Source organism: Panthera leo, chromosome E1, assembly GCF_018350215.1.
Source record: "Panthera leo isolate Ple1 chromosome E1, P.leo_Ple1_pat1.1, whole genome shotgun sequence".
NCBI classification, from domain to species: domain Eukaryota; kingdom Metazoa; phylum Chordata; class Mammalia; order Carnivora; family Felidae; genus Panthera; species Panthera leo.
In genome coordinates, this window is record NC_056692.1 from 17,573,824 (window position 1) to 17,595,185 (window position 21,362).

Below are 21,362 nucleotides of genomic sequence, written 5' to 3' on the forward strand. Positions count from 1 at the left end.
TTTCCTTCGTCTGGTTGGCAACCATGCTGGCCTCTTTCTCTCCGCTGCCCTTATCTCTCCCCTGCAGCCTGTGCAGACCCTAGCGGCCTTTCCAGAGGTCTCTTATTGCCTGCCCGATTTACTGCGATTTCCTTCCATCTTGAAGATACGTAGGGTCTGCCTGAACGGATATGCCTGGCCACGCTCAGGCCGGAGGGAAGCAGGGAGATAATGTAGGTGGGTCGGTTTTGGTAAATCCTTCAGTGTTTCTAAAACCCTCAAGTTGTCCATCCCCACCCCCACCTTCAACAAAGGTGTTTCCTCTCCTCTGTGCCCACGGACTCTTCATTGCCTCCATCCCCTCCAGGACCCCATCCGAGCCCCAGTACGAAGTGCTCGGATCCTCCCTCTTGGGCATTCTGGACCAGCTTCCTTTGGCTTTGGGGGTGGGCAGCACCCCTGGAGGTCCCCGCCTGCCTTCTTGGTCTGCACATGACCAGTCTCTTCTTCTGCCGCTCCTTTTTCTCTCCACTCCTTCCTGACCTCATCCCTCCCACACACACCCCTTCCTACCCCCACACGCCCCCGCCCCTCCTCACACTCCGTTTTTAGGACACACCAGCTCAGGCAGGGCTTGTCAGCATCCCCCACTTGTCCTTTCTCAGCCTCTTCTAGACATTGGTCCCCTCCTTTACTGTCACCAGCAAGCTGAATAAGACTGGATATTTTGGAAGGGGATCTGCAGCTGGCTGGGGGAGGAGGGCGGCACTGAGCGAAGCAGAGGCAGAGGGAGCTGCGGGCAGCCATTGAATGAGAGGGAGAGGTTCCCAACACCCTTTCTCCCCAACTTTGCCAGCTTGGGAGACAGCAGGATCTTACACGGATCTCTCTCTGTACCCCGTTTCTCTCTCTCTCTCTCAGCAACAACACAATACCTCGCTTTACAGTTTACTGCATTCTCTTCTACATATCCCACTATGTGCATGGTGCCCTGCCCCCTCTTCCTGGGCTACTCAAATGCCTCTCCTCACTGAGTCCCAGGTTGACCGCCATCATCACCATCACCACCATCGCAAAGGGCAGCGTCCCCCAACCCGCCTCCGCCAGAGTTTTCTATCTTCCCCGCCCTGCTCCGTCTTTTTCCCAACGCACCTGTCACCTTCTAAATTATGATAAAATTTATTCATGCGTACTGTTTATAGGTCTTCACATTGGACTGGGTGAACGCCACAAGAGCAGAGATTTCATGTTTTGTTCACAGACACACCCAGGATGCCTAGCACAGTCCCCGGCACATAGCAGAATTTCAATAAACGTGTATTGGGGCGCCCGGGTGGCTCAGTCGCCAAGCATCTGGCTTGGGCTCAGGTCATGATCTCATGGTTCGTCAGTTCGAGTCCCACGTGGGGTGAGCTCAACCCCCGCTTCCGGTGAGCTCCACTTGTCTCTCCCTCTTTATTTCTCTCTCCCTCTGCCCCTCCTGGGATTCTCTCTCTGTCTCTGTCTCTCTCTCTCTCTCTGCCCCTTGCTCACGTGTGCCCTCTCTCTCTCTTTCTCAAAAAAAAAAAAAAAAAATTTGGGGCGCCTGGGTGGCGCAGTCGGTTGGGCGTCCGACTTCAGCCAGGTCACGATCTCGCGGTCCGTGAGTTCGAGCCCCGCGTCAGGCTCTGGGCTGATGGCTCGGAGCCTGGAGCCTGTTTCCGATTCTGTGTCTCCCTCTCTCTCTGCTCCTCTCCCGTTCATGCTCTGTCTCTCTCTGTCCCAAAAATAAATAAAAAACGTTGAAAAGAAAAAAAAAATTAAAAAAAAAAAAAAAATTGTACATTGAACGAGTGATCTCTTTCGATCCTCACACACCCTTGTAAAGTTGGTCAGTGTTATTATTCCCATTTTTTTATTGTGATAAAATATACGTGACATAAAACGTACCTTTGTCATCATTTTTTAACGTTTATTTACAGGGGTGCCTGGGTGGCTCAGTCGCGTAAGGTCCAACTTCGGCTCGGGTCATGATCTCACAGTTTGTGAGTTTGAGCCCCGTATCAGGCTCTCTGCTGTCAGTGCAGAGCCTGCTTCGGATCCTCTGCCTCTCTCTCTCCGCCCCTCCCCTGCTCACTCTCTCTCTCTCTCTCTCTCGAAAATAAATAAACATTATAAAAATGGAAATCTTTATAAAAATAAATAAATAACAGAATACTTATACTTAATACTCAATAGAATAAGTATCCTGTTATTCTATTTTTGAGAGGGAGTGAGGGTGTGAGTGCGAGTGCTCAAGCAGGGGAGGGGCAGAGAGAGAGAGGGAGAGAGAATCCCAAGCCAGCTCCCAGCTGGCAGCACGAGCCCAACTCGGCACTCGATCTCACAAACCTGAGAGATCATGACCTGAGCCGAAATCAAGAGTCGGTCGCTCAACCGACTGAGCCACCCAGGCGCTGCCCATTTTAATCATCTTTAAGTGTCACCGTTCCGTGGCATTGAGTACACTCTCTTAAACCACGTTTGTGTTTGTAATGTGTTAAACCACGGTGTTGTGAAGCCATCACCACCATCTGCCCAACTTTGTTATCTTCCCGAACCGAAAGCCTGCATCCCTTACACACGAACTCCCCATTCCCCCCTCTCCTCAGCTCCCCGGAAGCGACCATCCACTTCCCGTCCCTGTGAATCTGCCCTAAGCGTCACCTGTGGGTGAAATCCTCCAGTGTTTGTCCTTTTGCGTCTGTCTGGCTCCTGGCGCTTGGCATCACCTCAGCGTTATTCCTACTCTGCGGACGTGATTATTCCCACTTTATGGAGGCTGAGGTGCAGGGGAGCCTCGGAGAGCACCTAAGAAGCAGGCCTGGCTGGGGCGCGGGAGACTGGCTGGCTTTTACAACTCCCTGGAGAAATCAGCACCGATCCGTGTGCCTAGGCCTACGAGGCAATCTCCTCTGTGTTGTCTTTCCTTTGGGGATATTTTTTACTCCTATTCCCATTTCCCTCTCTTCCCACTCACTGCCTCCTCCTGACATTTCCACCCCAGCTGGTCCCAGTTTTTCTCTCCCCAGAGCAGGCCTTTTCTCAAGTCACACTGGCCCGGTCTGGAGCTGCTCCTGCTGGGGTTTCGACGGAGCTCGATGGGCCCCGCTCGAGTCCCTGTTACCCCCCTCACCCCTCCACCCACCCTGGGGTAGTTATGAGCCTGTTCCCTTCCAAAGCAATTAGTGCGAGGAGGCCAGCCGACTCGGTGCTAATGCCGTTTCATTAAGTGGGAGCAATCCTAATGATAATAAAATGGCACATTTAACATTCAAACATTGAACAGGGTTTCTAAGCGAGTGTGCCTCTCTCTTCCTTTCTGGTATAACAACTCCATCTTCATAAGGACCTGACAATACACCCTAATGAGAGACTGGGGAGCTAAGCGTCTTCGCAGAACCAGAGAGAGGACGAGAACCAGACAAAGAATCCAGGGAGAGAGGGCGCGGTGCCCTGAGAGGATGAAGACCCCAAGGATTCCTGGGATAATGGACTCTGGGGTGCTGAGTTAGACAATTAAAGTCTCTGAGAAATAAGGTCGCATGGAAAATACAGCCCACCGCAGACTTTAGTGCAATGCAGCTTTTTATTTATTTGTTTGCTCAACACATTTTTCCCAACAAACATTTATTGTGCACCCAAGGTGAGCCAGATTTTATGGGAGTTTGTGATGGAGGGTGGCTCCAGCTTTCGCAAAAGGAACTCCAAGGGCAGCAGCGGTCTACACATCGTTCTGTTTGCCCTCCCCTGGGCAGCGTTAGTCGCATCCACCCCAGGTTTATCAAATGCCTCAGCGAAGAGAATTTTAACAACTGCTTTGGTCCCGTGAGCCACTCCTTACGCGTCCTCCTTATTGAGACAGCCATCTCAAAGGTCCTCGCTACTCTGTGATTGTGGAATATCTGGTTGACCTTCCGGAAGCAAAAAAAGTAGTGAGGACTGGCGAGCTGGCCAGGGAGAGAAGGTCGATTCAATCATGCGGCGTTGACAGGGGACTCAAGAGAGGCAGGAGAACACGAGGGCATGTTACAGCCAGAGGGCTTTATTCCCGGCTCCAGTGTACAAAAAGGAGGCGCTGGCCAGGGGTCAGAGGTGGGCTTTGCCCAGGCCGGGGAAGCGGCTCATTCTAAAAGGTGTCAAGTCATAGGATGGCGTTAATTTCATGCTTAATTCATACAGGATCTTCCCCACAACAGGGGAGAGCTTGAATCCATGTCCTAGGGAAAGGAGAGCAGGTTGTCAAGCCTCCTCAGAGACAGCGGCTGGGGTCCCTGCATGTCCGCTACCCTGTCCCCAAATAAGGCCACCTCTCTTCTTGGTCCGCATCCCAAAACTGGAAGCTGCCTCCCACCAGAGCTATCCTTTCTTCTCTGATTGCACCACCCAGCACCTTTTTACAGTCGAGTCTAGACTTTGGCCGGCCACGAGCGCAGAAAACACCATTTTCTCTGCCCCTGCCCCGCTTGAGCTCTCTCTCTCAAAATAAATAAATAAACATTAAAAAGAAAGAAAGAAAGAAAGAAAGAAAGAAAGAAAGAAAGAAAGAAAGAAAGAAAAAACAACATTCTGCCTGGTACTGAAATAGGTCAGCTTTAAGGCACGTCTTCCCCTGCTCAGGCTCACCAGAGAATCCAGCACCGATGACAACGTTGTCATACTTTGGGTGTCGATCAAGAATGAAGTGCTCATCAGGGGTGTTCTAGAAAGAAACGATCACACCTGTGTCCTCTGAGGATAGAAAGAAGAGGAAGAGCCGCAGGCAAGGGAGGGAGGGGACCAGGCTGGGTTGCTTTCCAGAAAAAATGGGAACGGGGCACAAGGATGCATTCTGCATGCCAGTGCCCCCTCCGGGTGCGACAGTCTTTCTCATTTGTCCATCTGCCTCTCTTCTCAGACAGAGCTATGAACACAGTAGGTGCTCAGTTAATGCGTGTAAACTAACTTTAGCCAAAATGCCTCAGGCCCTGGTGACATCTGTCTCTTCTCTTCGTCCCTAAGGCCTGTTCAACTAGAACATCTTGCCAAAAAATCTTTTAGAGCTCTTCTGGGAAACATAGCGAGGGGCAGCCAGGCATCAGCCTCGTGTGCTAATGAAAAGGAATATGAATAACCTCTAGCGGGGCTTCTCCGGTAGAGGTGAACCGACCCACGGAAATAAGCTCATTTGTTTCAAGTCACATATCATGTCAGGGGTCAATTAGATGTGAGCCTGAGCAGTGCTGAGTTCTGTCTCCTTCCCCTGTTCTCCGGGGCTGTGAGAGGGGCCTGCCCCGCCGCCCACACCCTTACCGTGTACAAGCAGGGCTCCAAAAGGGCAGGCGTGGGCTCTAGGTCAGGTAAGTGATCTCTGACAAAGCGGCCCAGGATCTGGACGTCTTGGATGTCTGAGAATGCTTCCGGGCAGTCCCGCTCCTCAGGATCTACATTGTTGCCGTGGTGATAGCAGACCTAGCTCCCAATCAGAGCGGTGTGAGCTGCGAGGGCCGGCCTTCCTGCACACCCCCCAGCCCAGGGGGCAGGCTCTCACAGAGGGCCCCCATCCATCATCCCAGCCTTCCCCAGTCCTGACCGATGCTGTGTGTGATGCCACTCGAGGTTGCCTTAGCTGTTCCTTCCCCCTCCGACCCTGTGTTTTCAAAGGAAGGGCTCCCTTTGCCGCCTCAGGACAGCTGGGGGTCTTGTGTGCAAATAGGGAATGGTGAAGTATTCTTCTCCTGCTCCTTCTGCTCCCCAAAAGGGAGGGGGGTTCTGAGGGATCTGTTGAAAAGGACATTAGAGCAGCTGGCCCAAATCTGCATGGGCCCCTGCCAGCCTTCTCTGGGCCTTTCCGCTCACCTTCATCAGCCCTGGGTATTCTCCAGAGGGCAGCCCGTAGATGTGGTGGGGAGCCGGGCTGAGCCCCAGGCCTAGGAAGCAAGGAAAGGCCTGGGACACACCGTAGCTTCCGGGAACCTTCTCTCGCCAATAACACACATTGATTCGCAGGGTCTTGAAGCAGAGAGAGGAAGTGGGAGATAAAGGGGGAAAGCCATGGGGGCGCCTGGGTGGCTCAGTCGGTTAAGGTCCGACTTTCACCTCAGGTCATGAACTCACGATTCATGGGTTCGAGCCCCGCCTCGGGCTTTTGCTGACAGCTTGGCACCTGCTTCGAATTCAGTGTCTCCTGATTTCTCTGCCCCTCCCCCACGCACGCTCTCTTTGTCTCTCAAAAATAAATAAGCATTAAAAAAAGGGGGGGGGGAGCCCTGAAACTGTAAAAGAACAGTTTCTTCTGGGGTCCTGTACCTCTTGAATACAAGCTGGGTGCCCCCTCTTAACTTGTCCATTGTTGTTTCACCCAATTCTCACGTCATTGACATGTTCCATTGTTTTTTTTAAGTTTATTTATTGATTTTGAAAGAGAGAGAGAGAGAGAGAGAGAGAACCAGTGGGGGTGGGGCAGAGAGAGAGAGGGGGACGGAGATTTGAAGCAGGATCTGTGCTGACAGCAGCGAGCCCGATATGGGGCTCAAAGTCACGAACCGTGAGATCACAACCTGAGTCAAAGTCGGACGCTCAACCAACTGAGCCACCCAGGCTCCCGACATGTTACATTTTGATATGAGGTACAAAGATCTCTGCATCTGTCTCTTCTTCCAGTCTTGTTTTTTTAATATTTATTTACAGCCGGCCGTACTTCTCTCTCTCTCTCTCTCTCTCTCTCTCCCCCTCCCAGAGTTAATAATACCTCAGATTTATGGAACGCTTACTACAGGTCAAGCCATTTCCTAAGGGCTTCATATTTATTACATAATTTAATTCTCCAACAGTCATATCCCCATTTGACAGGTTATAAAACTGAGGCTCATGAGGTATCCTAATTTGCCCAAGGTCATCTGGTAGCAAGTGGCAGATCTAGGACTCAGACCTGAGTCCGTCTGATGCCAAGGTTTCTTCTCTTAAGCACCAACGCTCAGGCTTCCAGCTCCCCTTACCTGCAGAGGCAGCTCTATTCCCAGGGGACGGAGGAGCTGGTTGGTCCAAGGGCCCGCTGTGATGACCAAGCTCTTGGCTTGGTAGCTCCCAGCCGTACTTTTCACCGTGACTGGGAACCCCGGTTTTATCTCCATTACCTTCTCTCCATCACACACTAGGCCTCCCAGATGTCGAATTGCATCCTAAAAAGGGCGGCAGCGGGGAAGGACAAGTTAGTTACACAGTTATGTGGTTCACCCTGGTGAACAAAGTCCTTCACTTAGGGTGGAAGAGAGGGCTCCGACTCCAGACCCCCTGTCCCATAAAGACCAGGCCTAGCAGGTCCTATAAGACCGCCCTGCCCAAAAGGTCGAGAATGAAGCCAGCAGGGCAAAGGCCCTCATCCAGCCAAGGTGATTGGGAGACGGCAGATTGGAACCACTGCAGGGGCTGCGTTGCCCCAAAAGCCGCACACACTACCTGCAGGGCTCTGAGGGCCTTGTCTGCATAGAGAACTCCTCCGGACTTGTCCAAGACCCCCACTTCTCCCCTAGCCAACAGAACATTGGGGAAACGTTGTTTCAGCTCCTCAGCTGAAAGGCACTGGTGCTCCACGCCCTGTCTAGACAAAGTAGCCTGGATCGTTTTTAATTCTGAATTCTCCTTCATTCCCAGCAGCAGTAGCCCCGTCTGCCTGTAAAAAAAAGAAGAAAGAAAGAAAGAAAGAAAGAAAGAAAGAAAGAAAGAAAGGGAAAAAAAAAAAAAGAAAAAAAAAGGCACGTGGGTGAGGGTATGAGTCAGGGTCCTGGGCCCTTCTGTCTCATTCTTCAGCAAGGGTCCCATCAAGGAGGTCTCAGCCTCCTGTTCAAAGAACTGGTAAAGTCAGGGGCACCTGGATGGCTCAGTCAGCAGAGCACACAACTCTTGATGTCTGGAACGTAGGTTCAAGCCCCACACTGGGCATGGAGCTTACTTAAAAAGATTTAAAAAATTAACCATAAAAAGAATGGGTAAAGTCATCTCAATGCTGTTGTTAGGGTCGCGGTCAGTATTCTTGAGCGGGCTGCCAGCCCATTCCTAAGTCCACCCTGGGCTCTCACTGTTGGTTTGCTTGTCCTTCCAGAGGGCAGACATCTGAAATCCTCACCTGGAAAGGTGTTTCTTCCTCTTCCTCCCTCCCTTGATCCATTCACTATTCTGATCTGTATTCTTTTTAAGTTTATTTATTTGTTTTGAGAGAGAGATTGAGAGTGTGGGTGGGGGGAGGGCAGAGAGCCAGGGAGAGAGAATCCCAAGCAGACTTAGTGCTGTCAGCGCAGAGCCCAACTCGGGGGTCAAACTCACACACCGTGAGGTCATGACCTGAGCTGAAATCAAGAGTCAGATGCTTAACCCCACTGAGCCACCCACGTGCCCCTGATCTCTAGTCTCTTTGCCCCCACGCCACCCCCTGCTGTTTCTTTTCCTTTGTCCCTTTTCTTGTCATATGACTTATTGTCCCCTGCTGCGCTGGCCTGTGCTTGGTTCCTCCTTGGGGGCTGCCTGTCTTATGGAAAGGATCCTAAATCGGGACACCTGGCTCTGGGTCCCATCCTGGGACATCCCCGGGACCTTGCTCTTGTTGCACACTCTTCCAGGCCCCACGTTCCCCTGGAACACGTGCCTGTTGGACCATCGGTGGTGCCACCCCAGGGTGGTACCGCCCGACCCTAGGGCATGTGAATGGCGCGGGCCATTTATTTAGTCATCACAGTGCCTAGGCGTTGCCACTCACATTTAGTGGGCAGGGGCCGGGGACGCTAAACCTGCAATGCTCAGGAAGATCCTACCCTAATGCCAATAGCACCCTCCTGCAGAAACACCAGTAGATGGTCTCTTAGGGTTCCTGCAATTAATTCAGTGACTTTATGCTTTTGTCTCTCCCTATACATCCTTTTATGCTTCTTACTCTCTGGGGGAGTGAAATCTGTTTCTCCTGAATACTTTCCTGTCTCTCTGTCACAAGAGACCAGAGCTCCCTTTTGGTGGAAACTCATCTAAACGATAGAAGGGTCACTTTGGACCTCGGGATTGTTGCTGTAGTCCCTTCTCGCTTTCGGCAGCCGCAGTGACCAGCATCAGCCTGGTACATCCCCCAGGTACTGTGTATAAAGCTCGTAATAGCCTATAATGGAGTCTCATGGATATTACATGCTTCCAAATCCCACATTATCTGGTTGGGGGATTAAAGAGAAGATTGGGAGGGGGTAGGGACACAGCAGGCCCCAGGGCCGGTGTCAGTACACAGAGCCGCGCAGCGTGGCCAATCCATTGGCCACGGCCCCCGCCTACCCGGCATCCACCACTGGTGAGAAAGCAGTGAGAGCCTCTGCCTCTTCAAAGCTTAGCAGAGGAAAGATGCTGTCGAATCCCCACTCGCCAGCCGGGTCCTTTCCCCGTGGCCCCCAAAAGGACTTCAGATGGGTTCTCAGGGAATGAAAACTTGCCTGGTAGACTTCTCAGTGGAGAGGATGATTCAGAAGTCATGCAAGGATATGTTCTTGAGCCCTTTCTACCCTCTGGGGCTGTGGCTGGGGAGAATTCTGGGAAAGACCTGGCTGAACCCTCACCTCCGTGGTTACAATGTCAGATCCCTGGCTCAGAAATTTCAGAGCAACGTATTCCAACCCCTGCCTGCAACAGAGCAACCTCCGTCTCTCGGTCTCTCCCCGTAGACTCGGAGACTCGGTCACTTTCTTTCCTCCCTTCCTCTCTCCCACCCTCCCTCCCTTTCTTCCTTCTTTCTTCCCTTGAAGTAAGAACCCCTCTTACAGGAATGTACTGTATGGGGAAAACAAACTCATGCCAAGACAACGGGCAAATCAGTCGAATTATGAAACGCTGAGTGATGTTCTAATTCCCAAGCCATCCTGCAGTGGATGAAGCGGGCGCTCCCGTCCCTAGGAGTAATCAGTGAGCTGATTCCGCCGGTGAGTGTAATTGTGCCAATTGTAATCATTTTGCTCCAGCTCTCTGCCCCTGTGGCATTTATTTCTTAGCCCAGATATTGATCTAACAGTGGGAAATTTTCCATCTGAATTTGTGATGCTGGACCCTCCCCTGGTCCGAAGATGCGTTTGGGAAATTCTCATTTTCCGTGGATCACAGCTGAGCTATTTGGCCTGAGGGAAACCGCGCACGGCTGGAGAAATGCCTCCGATTGGAGAGAGATTTTTGACCATTATGAGCAAATCGGAAATAAATGTAAAACACTGCCTGGAAATGCAAAGGCCTGTCATTATGGGAGATAGGTGAGAGGCTCCTGTGGGAAATGCTTAGAGAATTGGAAATCAGTCAGTCAAAACCGGGATCAGAGAATGGGCCTTTTCCCCCCAGTATGAAGATAGATGAGTTCCATGGGCGGATTGAAATCATTTAAATGCTTATTTTCTTAATGGCTTTTCCTAGATCCCAATAAACAGACCGGCTAGTTCTGCATCAATTTCTCACCCCTGTGCTATGGGTCTCCCTGTGCTCTCTTTCTGCTCAGACCTAGGCTACAAAGTTAGGGGAGGGGAGGAATGAGAGGAGACAAGGCCGTCGCAAGGAAAAAAAAAAAAATTTGTCCAGGAAATGCCTGGTCAGGGCTGGCCCAGAAAGAGAGCACCTTGAAGCGAAGCTGGGTTGTCAGGGAACCCTGGAAGGAGTGCAGCTACCAGCTCCCAGTACGCGGTCAGCTGAGCGCAGAGCGTGTGGTGTGAACGGGCGTCTTCCTCCAACCCCAGCCGGATCCAGCACTAGGAAGAGGTAATCGAAGAATCCTCCCAAGGGCCTTGTTGACTCCTCTGGCCGACTAAAGCCTCGGACATGATGTAAGGAGCTGGTGATAGGGGATTTCCATCCATTCCTATAGGAGGCCAGGGCGCCGGATGGAGCCAGCAGGAATCGGGAGGGGCAGGCAGCGCACCCCGCGTCAGCCACCTCCCATCCCAGGCTCCCGTTTTCTCCTCTCGGGGGTTTAAAGTGCACGGCAAGCCAGCTCCCAGAGTCACCTTGGGGAGGGGACTTGGTAATGGCTGCTGTCTTTGTTGGTTTTGGAGGAGCTCTTGGCGTTTCATCTTCCGCTCAGTGGGCCGAGGTGGAATTGGTTAACAAAGACTCTGCTCCAGGGAGGGGATGTGGCTGACAAGCCAGGCACTTCACAGACACAGGAAGCAGCAGCTGCGGAGGGGGCCACCAGGTTCTGCCAGCAGCTGTACTGCCTACGGCTGTGATCTTGTCTGATATTGTCAGCTAAGCAGGGGCAGCCTGGGTCAGGAGCTAGATATTAGGACTCAAAGGGAGAAGGCGGGGCAAGCAAGAGCTGGGCCCCAGAGCTGGGATTTGCTGGTGGTATCAGCGTCCTGGCTGTACCCGTCACAAAAGACTCGGACCTTGTGATCCGGCACCTGTGTCATTGTCTGTACCCAGAATATATGCAAATATCCTGAGCCCACCCATGTTTAGTATGCCACTGTCACAGGAAGAGGCAGAACAGAATGAAAAGAATCGGACAACCACCTTCACCGGCAACTCCTGAAGATGTTTGGTGGTCTGTTTGTTTGCTTTTTTAATCATTGTGCAGTGGCCTTAAGTAAATACATCTGTATCTACCGGTTAGATCATGATGTTGTGCTGGTTCTCCGGGAAGAACCTCGGAGAATAAGAACACCAGAGATGATGCATCATTGTAGAAAATCAGAATTAAGAATAAAAGCGAAAAGAATTGGAACGGGGAGTATCTGTGCTGTGTTCCTAAAGAAAAGAACCAAAGAAATTAGCCTGCCCGAGTCAATCAGATTAGCCACAAGAAAGGACGTGATAATGATTCAAATAATAATAGCAACACACCTAGCACTCTGTAGAACTCGGAAGGTTTTCCAAAGCACATTCATTGTACTCTTTCTTTTTCATAACTGGGGATTCTAGGCATCAGAGTGGTCTTTTAAGAGGGGCTATCATATGTCCCTGTCTTTTTTTTTTTTAACGTTTTTATTTATTTTTGAGAGAGAGCGCGTGCACACGCACATGCGTGCAAGTGGGGGAGGGGCAGACAGCAAGGGAGACAGAGGATCTGAAGCAGGCTCTGCCCTGACAGCAGTGAGCCCGATGTGGGGCTCGAACTCGTGAACCATGAGATCATGACCTGAGCCGAAGTCGGAAGCTCAACCGAGCCACCCAGGTGCCCCAATATGTACCTGTCTTTAATTTTTTTAATGTTTATTTATTTTTGAGAGAGAGAGAGAAAAAGGGGGAGGGTAGGGACAGAGAGAGAGGGAGACACAGAATCCAAAGTAGGCTCCAGGCTCTGAGCTGTCAGCACAGAGCCCGACGCGGGGCTCGAACTCACGGACCACGAAATCATGACCTGAGCCGAAGTGGGACACTCAACCGACTGAGCTGCCCAGGCGCCCCTGTCCCTATCTTTAAATAAACATTAGTAGTCTTTCCACCAGGGATGATTTAGACACGAATTTATTGGGACAGAGGGGATGGACAAAGTAACCAGTCTGTGGTATCTGCTAAGCCAGGGGCCAGCAGACCATGACCCGGGAACCAGATCAGGTCTACCACCTGTTTTTGTTTGTCACACAAGCCAAGATGATTTTTGTATTTTTTTTGGTGGTTGATTAAAAAAAAAACAAAAAACAAAAGAACATTTCATGACATGAGAAGAATATGAAATGTCAGCGTCCGTGAATAAAGTTTTATTGGCACCCAGCCACACTCAGTTATTTACATATCATCTGTGGCTGCTTTCACACTACAATGGCAGGAGTTGGGTAATTGGCAGAGCTGAATAGTTACAACAGAGACCATATGGTCTGCAGAGCCTAAAATACTATGTGGCCATTTCCGGGAAAAGTTCGCCAAGCCCTATTCTAGACTAACTAGGAGTATAGTAATCCTGTGATTTGCAGGAATAGGACCCTGACTACTCAGTAACAAATCTCTCAAAGGGCTGCGGGGAGAAATAAATGAGTTAACCGGTGTTGAGTCCTTTTAAAACAGCCTTAGTCTCTTATCACAAGCATTAAATAGGTGATGATGGTGTCAGTGATGACGAGGGACTTGTCAGGTACTACTCTAAGCCCTTCACATACTTATCCTCACAGCAGCCCCATGAAATAGATACCCCTACTTTACAGATGAGAAAACTGAGTCTCGTAGAGTTAAACCATATAGCTAAATGTGTCGGAGCTGACGTGTAGAGCAGGTCGGCCTGGTCCCAAAGCCCTTCCAAATTCCTGCCAAGGAAAGGATTGTGAGATTATGAGACTCTCCTACCCAGCGGTTCCTTTCCCTCTCTCCAGCAGCGGTTTATCCATGGTTGCTACGCCCCACGTGTCTCCTCCTGCCCTTCTTCCTGCCTTGTGCAATGCAGATAGGATACCGCTGACCCGGAAGAGGTCGTAGGAGCTACCACTTATCAGAAGGTGCTAGGGACTATGCCAAGTACTTCCTAAGAGTCTCGTTTCATCCCCACAAAGCCCTGTGAGGAAAAAATGAGGCACAGAGAGGTATAGAAATTTTTCCAGTGTCACGCAGTCCGTAAGAGGTAGAGCACCAAGTCAAGTCCAAGCCTGTCTCCAGAACCATGTTCCCTCTGAAAGGTTCCAGACACTCTCGTAACATCACTCTCCCAACATCTTAGTTGCCTCCCTCCGTGTCTGCTGGGAAGAAGTGATCCCTCCATGGCCTTGGCACTTCTTTTACTACCAGACATTCAGCAGTATTCACAGATGGCTGACAGAGAGGGGTCCCTTTGCCAGGCCACCCCTCAGCAAGACATGCTCCTTTATTTGGGTGCTGGGTGCATTAGCTGCCTCTGGAATAAATCTGTAATTAGCTGTCCTAGCTGTATTTGCATAATGGATTTCACTTTGTGCTTAAGTTAATGGTGTTTTTGCAACAGAACAGTAACCTCTTGGTTCCTGGCCATTAAAATAACTGCCACCCTGTAGGATAGAGCCGTGATTTTGTAGAAAGTTCAGTTAAGAGCCACAGAGAAGGTGGGAGGGGACGTGGGGTGGGTGGTTCAAGTTCTCTGCGCATGATGGGTTGTCTGCCTTCCTCCCCATGAGTGTTTGAAAGGTCAGTGGAGGTGGGGGGGGGGGCGGGCAACAGTGTCTTAAGGGTTAGAGAGCTACGGAACAATCGAGATCTCCAGCAAGCAACAGGGCCTGAAGAGGAGGCCTATAGGAAGAGGCATTCAGAGAGAATGCATGGATTACAGGGGTCACTCTGGGGATGAGGACCCAGCATGAAGGGCTATGATACTAGCAGGAATATAAAGAATCCAGACAGGGGTCCCTGGGTGGCCCAGACGGTTGAGCATTCAACTTCGGCTCGGGTCATGATCTCGCAGTTCATGGTTCGTGAGTTCCAGCCCCACGTAGGGCTCGCTGCTGTTAGCACTGAGCCCGCTTCAGATCCTCTGTTCCCCCTTTTTTTGCCCTTCCCCCACTAGTGCTTTCTCTCTCTCAGAAAAAAAATAAACATTAAAAAAAAAAATCAAGACAGCAGCCTCCTCCTTGATTTCAATCTCTGCCCTAAAAGAGTCTCAGATGGCTCCATGGAGCCAGCTCTGGAGATCTGCTCCCAGTGCCTTTTCAGCAGTCTTCCCAGTACAACCTCTGCCAGCCTCGAACGTGTGTCTGACCCCAGTGCTGGAGCTCAGAGTGAGGCAGGAGCCAGATGGCCCTGTGGGGCAATCGTCATGACAGTGGGCACAATACTTCCACGTGTCTGGCACTCCCCTGGGCCCTGTGTTCCTCCACCACATTTCAAGTGTTGATGGCGGTGCCCCCTCACAGACTCCAAGCACCCCCAGGCACTGGGCCCCACAATTCAAGGAATTCTCCCACCCACACCCAAACCTGTGTAATTGGGTCCCAGCCTCATGCTCCAGCTGAGCCCATATCTGGTAGCACTCATCCATCATCTGGGTGTAGAAGTCTTCAGGATATGCCCTTCTGATTATCCGGCTCTGCCCATGGGAGCTTCCTCGGGAGTGCGGTAGAAAGAACTGGAGACGGAAAACAAGAGAGACAGCCGAAGCTGTTACCCCTTACGCTGCCCGCCCCTCATCCCCACCCCCTGGAGCCAGCTCATCACCTTCAGATCTTTCCATTCAGTCTCCCGTCACGGCCAAGTTACTGATTTAGCCATCGGCACAAAAGTTTTCAGTAGCACTAACTCAGCTTCCCTTTTGCTAACATTATTCACATCCCAAAGTCCCTTCGTTAGTTAGCCTTTGGTCATCTTGCTGCAACCCCCACCCCACCTAGTCTCCTAGAGAAACAGAATCACAAAGAACCTTTGAGATCATTCCAGTCTAGCCCCCCTCCGTCTTATGGACAAGGAAGCAGATGCTATTTCTCTGTGGCTTCAGATCACTCGGGACAAGGGAGCCACTTTGGGATTTAGCAGAGGATGGAGAGTTTCCTGCAAGGTTAAACCAGGAATCCCTCAGGCTTTGAGAAAACTGATAGAGAAGTTGAAAAAGGTTTCTAACCAATGTAGCTCATTTACCAAGAAGGGTAAATCAAAACTCATCTGGATAGCTGTAGAGAGGACGGGAGGATAGAGGACTCTGGAAGGTGGGCTGGGTGGACCTGCCCGGGGAAGGACCCTGGAGACTCACAGGGCCCACCCACATGTGCCGTGGTCAGGGTACACTGCCCCGCGTGGGGTCACCTTTTCCACAGGGAAAAATAAGACCTAAGTCGTCCTGCCTGTGTATCAAACAATAAGGCTGCCATCAACCAGAGGTGAGAGAAAGCAACAGAAGCTTCTGCTGGGTTCCAGCGTGATAGGCCAGGAATACCCAGGGAAGAATCCTACCTCTTAGGCTGACAAATCAGCTTTTGCCTCTGGGCAAAATTATTTTTACTTGAGATTACCCAAAGCAGAACTGATTACTTTTCCGGGCCAGATCAACCATTTTAAAAGGCACAGAAGAAACTGACTGGCAAGAAGGAAGAGAACGGGGCCTCGGACACTTCTCTGTCAAGGGCAGGAACCGGGAGGCAGTAAGAGGAGGCAATGAGCCTGGAAACCCAGTGTGGGTCTTAGGGACGGTGGAAGTTTCTTTGCGTTGTCACAAAATACACTAGGCAGCAAAGCCGCAAACTGCACAGAATTTGACAATCAGACCTCACTCCAAAGTCTGCTGGCTCTGGAAACTTCTCTTTAGGGGAAGAGAGAGGGACCGTCCCTAAGGTCAGGAGTGCAAAGGGAACATAGTACCTGCTCCAGCAGGATGACCCTCTTCCTGTGTTTGGCCAGATGGTATGCCGTGAAGCAGCCCTGGATGCCTGCCCCGATCACAATGGCATCATAGAGATCTTTCTGAGCAGCCATAATGCCCACTTAGTCCTACAGCCACAAAGCCCACACACAAAGAAGCCTCTGGGCTGCAGGAGGAGGAGTAGGGCAAAGTCCAGCCTGGCCAGCATTCCCACAATCCCCTGGGCTGCGTCCTTCTCCCAACCCCTCCCTCCCCACAAAACCTGGCATAGGGCTCAGTCCCCACCTCTCCTGCAGAGTGGAGCTGGGTAGTCTGATCTGAGGTTTAGCCCAGCTCAGCTGCCAGCCTCACCCTTGTATCCCTCTAGCTTTCTATTCTTGGCTCAATTATTGTCATGCAAATGGCTCCTTCCCATGCCACCTTCCTGTCTCATTATGATCTTTGTCTCGGGACTTCGGCCCTGGAATTTCAATGCCTCCTAGACGGAGCTGGGCACCAGGAATGCTGCCTCCCCCTGCTGGCTTCCCTCCCTCCCGCCTGATTTCCTTTGGAGATTCTAGAGGGCCAAGCTAAGAACCTGGCACTCTGCCCAGGGTAAGACCCACCTCCCCGGTGGGGTGCAAGGTCGGGGGGTAGACGCAGGAAACAAAACGGGAGGGCAGTTTTGTGATTATGAAATTATTCTCAGCATGTCTTACTTTCACTTTTTACAAAGGAGAAGAAATTATCCGGAACAAATGGAAAGGACAGAGAGGTGGAGCTTTGTCCTGAGGCACAGAGAGGGGACCAGGCACCAGCCCGGGGCATGGAGGGGCCCTGTAGGGAACGCGCCCTCTGTGCCAGGCAGTGTGCTAAGTAAGTACTTTTACATGTATTCAGGACAGAGCTAGGATTTGTAGGGCCTGGTTCTTACACAATTTGGGGGTCTTCTTTAAGAAAAAGAAAAGAGGGGCGCCTGGGTGGCTCAGTTGATTAAGTGTCTGACTTTGACTCAGGTCATGATCTCAAAGTTTGTGAGTTCCGTCCCCGCATCAGGCTCTCTGCTGTCAGCACAGAGCCCACTTCTGATCCTCTGTCCCCCTCTCTTTCTGCCCCTCCCCTGCTCTCTCTCTCTGTCTCTCTCACTCTCTCAAAAATAAAAGAAGGAAGGAAGACAAGGGAAGGGAGGGAGGGAAGGAAGGAAGAAAGAAGAGGAAGAGAAAAGAAAAATCATGAATGCAAAATTAGATGCCAGGACTAGGAAGAGACCATCCAGTTAAGGAGCCCCGTGGTTGAAGTGTCATTAGCTTCACGGTAAATCGGCCTCTGCACGCATCTCCTTGTTTAACCCTTGCAGCCTTAGAAGGACACGTGGACACGTGTTTATCCCCACTTTGGGCACATTAAAGACAGTCCCAAATTCATGGTCACTCCTCCCAACACAGGCTCTGTGACTGTGTGACCAATAGAGTAAGGCAGAAATGACACCGGGACACTTTCCAGCCCAGGCCTTAATAAGACACCCAGTGCTTCTTCTTCTTGTCCTGGAGACTCCCTCTTGGAGCTCTGAGCCACCATGTTAGAGGTCCAACCGCCCTGTGGGAAAGACCCTGCGGGAGGCCCCGAGACTGCAAGGGAGCCAGACATAAGAATGAAGCCATCTTGGGGCACCTGGGTGGCTCAGCTGGTTAAGCGTCCGACTTCAGCTCAGGATCTCACAGTTCGTGGGTTTGAGCCCCGCATCGGGCTGTGTGCTGACAGCTCAGAGCCTGGAGCCTGCTTCAGATTCTGTGTCTCCCTCCCTCTTCTGCCCCCACCCCCGACTCACGCTCTGTCGCTCTCTCTCTCTCAAAAATAAATAAATGTTAAAAAAAAAAAAAAAAGAGTGAAGCCATCTTGAATGTCCCCCTCCCCCAGCCCAGCCCAGCCGCCAGCTCAATACCGCTGAGTGACCCAACTAACGCCACATGAAAGAGAATCACCCGGCCAAGCCCCATCTGAATTCCTGACCTACAAAATCGTGAGATAGAATAAAACAGTTGTTGTTTTAGCCACTACGTTTTGGGGTAGCTTTTTATGCAGCCATGATTGAAACACCCCCTTCACAGCCAAAGACATTACGGCTTATGGAGGTTACGACTCACCCGAAGCCACACACCTGGTAAACATAAGCACCGAGATGTGAACCTAGGGTCATCTGCTCCGGATCCTGTTCCTTTAACCACTGTGCTGTACTGGGGACTGGTCAGAACTCGTAATGATGATTCTGATTTAAATCGTTTGCTGTTTCAGGGCACCTGGGAGGCTCAGTCGGTTAAGTGTCAGACTCTGGATTTTAGCTCAGGTCGTGGTCTCACGGTTCCTGAAACGGAGCCCCGCATTGAGCTCCATGCTGGCGGCACAGAGCCTGCTTGGGATTCTCTCTCTCCCTCTCCCTCTGCCCCTCCCCTGTGCACAAGAGCTCTTTCTCTCTCTCTCAAAATAAATAAACATACGTACATACATAAATAACAGTTTGCTGTTTCTTTCACGGCCATACTGTGAGTGGGAAAAAACACTGGACCGGGAGATCATGTGATCCCACGTTGCTCCCGCCCCCAGCAAAGGATGCCCCCGAGTGGCCTTGGCAACCGGCTGTCCTCTCAGCCCAGCCCCACCTTTAGCAGGAAAATGGGGGTCCGGAAGAGGGGTACCATATGACTGGCTTTTTTTTCTTCTGGAAAAAAAAAAAAACCACTCTAGAATCCAGAAGTCATCTCAATTCTACCCTCACCCCCAACCCCAACCCTCCTCACAGTTGGACGGCTCCCTTAAGGAATGGTAGACACAACGGGGAAAAGTGTACTATTTAAGTATGTAAAGACTTGATACAAATATATAAGGTCAGTCCCCAGATTTCTCTTGATAAGGTGTCAGAGGAGATGAACCGTCTACACACAAGGAGAAGCAGACAATAAATCCTCCCATGGAAGTGTGCCCAGCCTCACTAGCAATGAAAGAGATAGGAATTTATTAACTTCAAGGTACGATTGTGTGCCTATTAAATGAGCAACAATAAGTAACAATGACAAAATCTGATGTTGTCAGTGCCGTGGGGAAGGGGAGAGAATAGGGTGGCGACTCAGATTGTCTGGGCCTTCGGGAGAGTGCGGGGCAGCGTGCAGGGACAGTAGAATGGTTCAAACCCTCCGACCTAGAAATCTGACTTGGGGAACTATACCCCAAGGAAATATCCAAGGGAAGAAAAAGACATCTGTGTGAAGACATTCATAGCCATGCTCTTACAATATAGAAAACTGGAGACAACCCAGCCACAGGGAATATCTGAGCAAATCTGGCGGGTTGACACAACGGAATACTATGGAGCGATTCAAAATGACAAGCTGAGGACTGTGGGCTACATCGAAACGTGCGGATGTATGAAACCATCCTAAGAAAAAGAACAGAGCACAAATACACACACTCGGATCGCAACCAGGAGTTATGTGTGTGCGTGTTATCAAAGATCTAAAGAGAATTCGGCACAGTAATTGAGATTAATGCTCATTAGTTTCCACGTCCTATCAAAATTGAGCTTCCATTCACAATTTGTAAAAGGAGAGGGAGGAATCCCCCGGGGAAGCAGATTCCTCAGATCTCCTCGGTCACTGGTTCCAGGGCTGGGGGAAGTTCTTTCTTTGTTCGAATCTCAGTTCTTCCTGCTGCCCACCCCCTCCCCCCTTCCCCAACCGGCTCTTATTGTTCGTTCTCCAGGGAAGCTACAAAGCGGCTCTGTCTCCCACCTCTCCTTTGTTGAACGTACTATCCCTTCAGAAATAAAATGACAATTCCATTCCCCCACCGTCACTTCACAAGGCTGCCCTGGATTCCTGGACGCAAGCATCCGCTTCTTGTTAAGAATTTCAAACAGCTCCTCCGAAAGCAGACACTGGCCGTGGCCCAACCTTGAAATGAAAAGGAAATCGGCTTCTGAAGTCTTCCCCTTCTCTCTCAGGGTTGCCCCGTCCTTGCGGCTGTCCTGACAGGGGCAGGCGGAGAGAAGAGATCCCCTCAAATTCCATTTTAACACCCATTTTGGATCGGAAGACTATTAAAGAAAGAGCCGGCAGCCCTACCCCACGCACGCACGGCTGTGTGTCAGCAATTGCGGCTCGTGTCCTGGGGCAGAGCCACCGAGGATGTGAGGCTGAACTGCTCATCTGATGGCTTGATTGACACTTCGCAGACGGGGGAGGGAGAGCCCAGCCAGGGAAGCAGCAGGCTCTACAGCTCAAAATAATGAGAGGACCCGAATCGGGAGAGAGCGTGGAATAAATAAGAGAGACCTAGGAGTTGGATGGCGAGGGAGAATCTTCTGTTCTCTTTCCTCTGCCCCTCTTTGCCAAGGAGCCGGAGCCTGGGGCAAGGAGGCAGGCAGGCAGACCGGGAAGTGGCCCCTCCAGACCCATCCTGCCAGCTGCCAGGAGAGTCCGGGGCCCTGAATGTGCCGAAGATGCCAGAGTGAGAAAACCAGGAGCCACAGAACTGGATCTGTACCTGGTCTCCATACACACTGTGGCCCCGTTGCATGTCTCCGGTTTGACTCCCCATCGCTACCCCCCTTCCCCGCTCCCTTTGCCCCAGGTCAACCATCTACCTTCACTCACCTAGATTCTTGCATTAACCTCATCCCCAGGCTCCTGGCACCCCACCTTGCCCCTCTTAATCTAGCCCTCCACGCTCCCGCCAGAGTCCTCTCTCTAAACAGCAAGTTGAACAGGCCAGTCCCCTACTGAAAATTCTGTAACAGCCACCCATTTCCTATTATGATAAAATCTCTTGGCACACAAGGCACTTTGCGTTCTGGCCTCTGCTGGCTCCCACAGCTCTAGCACGGGTCCCTTCTCACTGTGCTCTTCGGGGCCTGGCAAGGCTGAGCTGACAGAGCTTCCAGCATTCGCCGTGATCATTCCAAAATCTCCGACACCCCCAAGCCAACTTGGACGTCCTCTCTCCTATACTCCCTTCTCTGTCTAGTCTCAGTGATAACAATGAGCCAAGTATGTTGTAATTGTTTGCGTGTCTGCCTTTCCCCCCAAGCTCCCGAAGGGGAAGGGGTCTGCTTTTGATTGTCATTTTCCACAGGTAATACACACATACGGAGCAACGGTTACATTGT

At 51.1% G+C, this 21,362-nt stretch overlaps 1 protein-coding gene across 6 annotated transcripts in view; it reads right to left on the reverse strand.

Annotated features, from left to right (window-relative positions):
* Nucleotides 1-3,584: 3,584 nt before the first annotated feature.
* The window catches only part of PIPOX (pipecolic acid and sarcosine oxidase), a 40,929-nt gene continuing 23,151 nt past the window's right edge, over nucleotides 3,585-21,362 (reverse strand). Inside the window, exons 1-9 of one of the 6 annotated variants that reach the window (XM_042916439.1) lie at nucleotides 16,225-16,652; nucleotides 14,853-15,001; nucleotides 7,435-7,648; nucleotides 6,975-7,157; nucleotides 5,836-5,988; nucleotides 5,290-5,448; nucleotides 4,624-4,699; nucleotides 4,178-4,217; nucleotides 3,585-3,911 (exon numbers count right to left, since the gene is read on the reverse strand). In XM_042916439.1, the coding sequence (XP_042772373.1) occupies nucleotides 3,881-3,911; nucleotides 4,178-4,217; nucleotides 4,624-4,699; nucleotides 5,290-5,448; nucleotides 5,836-5,988; nucleotides 6,975-7,157; nucleotides 7,435-7,648; nucleotides 14,853-15,001; nucleotides 16,225-16,338 (1,119 nt within the window). In that variant the 5' untranslated portion in view covers nucleotides 16,339-16,652 and the 3' untranslated portion in view covers nucleotides 3,585-3,880. Of the gene's footprint in view, nucleotides 4,218-4,623; nucleotides 4,700-5,289; nucleotides 5,449-5,835; nucleotides 5,989-6,974; nucleotides 7,158-7,434; nucleotides 7,649-14,852; nucleotides 15,002-16,131; nucleotides 16,194-16,224; nucleotides 16,653-21,362 lie in introns of those variants that run through there. The other 5 variants (XM_042916440.1, XM_042916441.1, XM_042916438.1 and 2 more) reach the window with 5 other exon arrangements.